General features: G+C 41.7%; 1 protein-coding gene across 2 annotated transcripts in view; it reads left to right on the top strand.

Moving 5' to 3' along the window:
- The window catches only part of mkln1 (muskelin 1, intracellular mediator containing kelch motifs), a gene marked incomplete at both ends in the record, with an annotated part of 29,625 nt that overhangs the window by 10,652 nt on the left and 13,973 nt on the right, over positions 1-5,000 (top strand). For both annotated transcript variants that reach the window (XM_032508569.1, XM_032508571.1), the window contains 3 exon segments: positions 435-523; positions 642-751; positions 4,269-4,461. In XM_032508569.1, coding sequence (XP_032364460.1) covers positions 435-523; positions 642-751; positions 4,269-4,461 — 392 coding nt within the window.

The following is a 5,000-nucleotide window of genomic DNA, read 5'->3' on the forward strand; positions in this document are numbered from 1 at the left end:
GGTGGTGTGTGTGTGTGAGTGAGTGTGTGAGAAAGAGTGAGAGTGTGTGAGAGAGAGCGTGTGTGTGTGTGTGTGTAAGAGAAAGTGTGTGTGTTTATGGGATGTGCAAAAAACTCCATTTGTATTTGAATCGCAATTCAAGCTCTACCGATTCAAATCGAGTGGTAGAATTCCAAAAATCAATTCATTTTCTTCTTCTTCTTCTTTTAAATTTCTCCTGCAATCACAGCTACGTTAATCCTCACAACCACGTCACTGAGGACTTGTGTCCTTGTGTAAATTAAATAGTTAAAAACAATGTGATATTTGATTTTTCTTCACATCGCCCCGCCCCCAATCTCAACCCAATAATGTCGTTAGTGAAGCAGCTGCATCCTCTCAGCTCTTCTTCTTCTTCTTCTTCTTTCCTTTCTCCCTCCCTCCCTCCCTCCCAGTGGCCTTAAGAACGACTACAACAAGGAGACGTTCACCTTGAAGCACAAGATCGACGAGCAGATGTTCCCCTGCAGATTTGTCAAAATAGGTGAGATGAGAGCCCGATGTGGTTTACGAGGACCTGTGGTCTCTGTCGCCCTTGGAAAAGACTGACCCACTGTTTTTTTTTTCCCCTCTGTCTCCGTCTTTTTCTCGCGGTCTCTCAGTGCCTCTGATGTCTTGGGGTCCCAGTTTCAATTTCAGCATCTGGTACATTGAGCTGCACGGCATCGAGGATCCTGACGTGGTGCAGCCCTGCCTTAACTGGTACAGCAAGGTAGGCGCCCCGGGTAGCCTGGGTCTTGAAGGGGTTTAAAGGCCCAGTTGTGCTTCATGAGTAATTGAAGCCGTGGGCACGTGCGTTGTTGCATGTGTAGTCTAACGTCCACCACTCAAAACAAAATGTAACCACGTGTCGCCGGAGCAACTGGGATTGGTCCCCTTGACCGTGGCTTGGTGCACAACAGGCTGCCGCTTCTGTGGACCCTTCATCCCACATGGCCAGATCTTCCTCCACAGCGCTGTGGACGAAGGTCTAGCGAGTCCACACCGAGTTCCAGCATGGGAGTGAGAACATGCTCTGGTTTATTGCCATTCCTTTAAACCAATCGCAGTCCTCTTCTTGCGAAATAGCCTCGGGGAAGGAACTTCTTTTGGTGCAACACGTTCACACACAGGGAACCCTGGTCTTCCACGGGGGTTACGTTCCAAGAAGAACCCGCGATAGGCAAAATCCGTGAACCTTTTTGTTTGTTTTTTCGTACGATTATTACACGATGAAATATTCCGTAACACATTGAAACCAAAGAACAAAACCTCTTTACAGGCCCGAGCATCTGTTTAACAAATAAAAGTACTGGAGAAACGATTTTTTACAAATAACTACTGTACTGTAAAATAATAATTTGAATCATCAGTACGAACTGAAATGCTTCAAATTGCGGAGATCAGCACTTTCTTCTAAAGCCGCGGTGCAGGTGTGTTTTTTTTGAGAGAAGAACATATTATTGGTAGTTGTTGTCGCTCTTTTTTTTTCTTCTGGGCAAAAATCCATGAAGCAGCGTGACCGTGAAAGGTGAACATAGCGACGGGTCACTGTATATCAAAAGTTGTTTTAGTTGTGCAACAGAAAACAGATTAGGTCTGAAACGAGTCCTCCAACTCGAATAATGCAATTACAAAAAAAAAAATCTGAATTCTTTGCCTCAAAGCTTCATTAAATCAATTAACTAAAGGTGTACCAGTCCAACACGCAACTCTGCAAACGGTGGTGTTTTACAGACACGTAAAGCGATTGGATGTCTTTATTCGCACTGCGAAAGCTCACAAAAAAACGACCCCGTATGCCGTTTTTTGTGGTTGTGTAACATTTGAGTTCTGTGTGACAAAAACAACGGTCCAAAATATATATTCAGGTGCAACTCCATCCCATTAAAAACACCCCCGATGTGTCAAAGCCTTTGCGAGACGTGCTCTCAAATGGGAGGGGTGGATTCCTGATTTCACGAGTCTGTAACGGGATGGATTCAAACTAAACTTCTGAACCAAGTCCCTAAACAACCCGAATGTCCTTCAGCAGGACAACTCAGGAAAACGAGCACACCGGCAGTTTTCTCTTATCAAACCAGTGTGAAAACATTGCACATTGCATAATAATTTTGTATCTTTTGCCTCAGGGATAGCAAATGCAAGCAACACAGACTCTGCAGTAGCACATTCATAGGAAGGAGCTTTAATAACTCCCGTCTTCACAGCCTCAGTCCCTTTTTTTTTAAACTCTGCAGATCAAGATGAACTTCATCTGAACTCCGTCGTGTAATTTATTGTGTCTGCATCATTACTAATTGCAGTTTGTGCTGTGCTGCACTTTGCAAGCACAAGGTATCTTTAGGCAAGATAAATGCAAATATATATATCTTCTTAGCACATATAACTTCATGTTTTGGGTCGGTATTTTGAAGTGGGATCAGGTTGCAACACTGCACCTAGCAAACAGCCTCTAATTTAAGAGGTTTTGCGTTTTTTAAACCAATGTCAAGATCCCATGGCATGAAATAGTCCACTTTGAGGTTTTTTAACATTAATATGAGTCTATAAAAGAGACTTCAGATACAGTATTAGGGACCACTAAGGTCTATATAAAGAGACTTCAGATACAGTATTAGGGACCACTAAGGTCTATATAAAGAGACTTCAGATACAGTATTAGGGGACCACTAAGGTCTATATAAAAGAGACTTCAGATACAGTATTAGGAGACCACTAAGGTCTATATAAAGAGACTTCAGATACAGTATTAGGGGACCACTAAGGTCTATATAAAAGGGACTTCAGATACAGTATTAGGAGACCACTAAGGTCTATATAAAGAGACTTCAGATACAGTATTAGGGACCACTAAGGTCTATATAAAGAGACTTCAGATACAGTATTAGGGGACCACTAAGGTCTATATAAAGAGACTTCAGATACAGTATTAGGGACCACTAAGTCTATATAAAGAGACTTCAGATACAGTATTAGGGACCACTAAGGTCTATATAAAGAGACTTCAGATACAGTATTAGGGGACCACTAAGGTCTATATAAAAGAGACTTCAGATACAGTATTAGGAGACCACTAAGGTCTATATAAAGAGACTTCAGATACAGTATTAGGGGACCACTAAGGTCTATATAAAAGAGACTTCAGATACAGTATTAGGAGACCACTAAGGTCTATATAAAGAGACTTCAGATACAGTATTAGGGACCACTAAGGTCTATATAAAGAGACTTCAGATACAGTATTAGGGGACCACTAAGGTCTATATAAAGAGACTTCAGATACAGTATTAGGGGACCACTAAGGTCTATATAAAGAGACTTCAGATACAGTATTAGGGGACCACTAAGGTCTATATAAAGAGACTTCAGATACAGTATTAGGGACCACTAAGGTCTATATAAAGAGACTTCAGATACAGTATTAGGGACCACTAAGGTCTATAAAAGAGACTTCAGATACAGTATTATGGGATCACTAAGGTCTATATAAAGAGACTTCAGATACAGTATTAGGGGACCACTAAGGTCTATATAAAGAGACTTCAGATACAGTATTAGGGACCACTAAGGTCTATATAAAGAGACTTCAGATACAGTATTAGGGGACCACTAAGGTCTATATAATAGAGACTTCAGATACAGTATTAGGGGCCACTAAGGTCTATATAAAGAGACTTCAGATACAGTATTAGGGGACCACTAAGGTCTATATAAAGAGACTTCAGATACAGTATTAGGGACCACTAAGGTCTATATAAAGAGACTTCAGATACAGTATTAGGGGACCACTAAGGTCTATATAAAGAGACTTCAGATACAGTATTAGGGACCACTAAGGTCTATATAAAGAGACTTCAGATACAGTATTAGGGGACCACTAAGGTCTATAAAGAGACTTCAGATACAGTATTAGGGACCACTAAGGTCTATATAAAGAGACTTCAGATACAGTATTAGGGGACCACTAAGGTCTATATAAAGAGACTTCAGATACAGTATTAGGGACCACTAAGGTCTGTATAAAGAGACTTCAGATACAGTATTAGGGACCACTAAGGTCTATATAAAGAGACTTCAGATACAGTATTAGGGACCACTAAGGTCTATATAAAGAGACTTCAGATACAGTATTATTTAGCATATACCCAATTTGAAAGTGGACTGTTCCATGTGTTGCGTTTGAGGACTGATTTGAGTCCATTGCTCTTCCATGTATGATGTTTCCTCTCCATTGTGTCCCCTTGCAGTACCGGGAACAGGAAGCCATCCGCCTCTGCCTCAAGCACTTCCGACAGCACAACTACACCGAGGCCTTCGAGTCGCTGCAGAAGAAGACTCGGATAGCGCTGGAGCACCCGATGCTCACCCACCTGCACGACCGGCTGGTGCTGCAGGGAGACTTCGACGCCTGCGAGGAGCTCATCGACAAAGCCGTGCGAGGTACCGTACTCGGCCTGGTGAATCTAGAGCAGAGGTCTTCAACAAGGGGGGGGGGGGTCCTCAGCATGGAGGGGCCACCAAATTAGATTAGATTAGATGATGCTTTCTTCATCCCATAGTGGGGAAATTCCCTTGTTACAGCAGCATTTTCTACAATAAAAGCAAAAAACAAACAAGTAAACACACAAGAAAAACAGGCAAACAACAGACAATGTGCAGAAGGTAGACTGAAGTAAAGCTACGAATGTAACAACATGAACATCCATAGCTGCCACCTACTCAAAGCATTGATGTAAGTAAGTAAGGAAGTAAAATTTATTTGTATAGCACTTTTCTCAGATGAAGATCACAAAGTGCTTCACAACAAAAGGAAGCATTAACAACTCTCATAAATACAAATACATCACAAACAACAAAAGAATAACACGTACACATAAAACCAGCCTAACCACCCTGCAACCTAGTTAAAAGCCTCTTTAAAAAGCCGAGATTTCAACTGAGTTTTAAAGTTTTCCACACAGTCTAAGCAGCGCATGGAA

The sequence above is a fragment of the Etheostoma spectabile genome, unplaced genomic scaffold (genome assembly GCF_008692095.1).
Source record: "Etheostoma spectabile isolate EspeVRDwgs_2016 unplaced genomic scaffold, UIUC_Espe_1.0 scaffold00008340, whole genome shotgun sequence".
Taxonomy (NCBI): domain Eukaryota; kingdom Metazoa; phylum Chordata; class Actinopteri; order Perciformes; family Percidae; genus Etheostoma; species Etheostoma spectabile.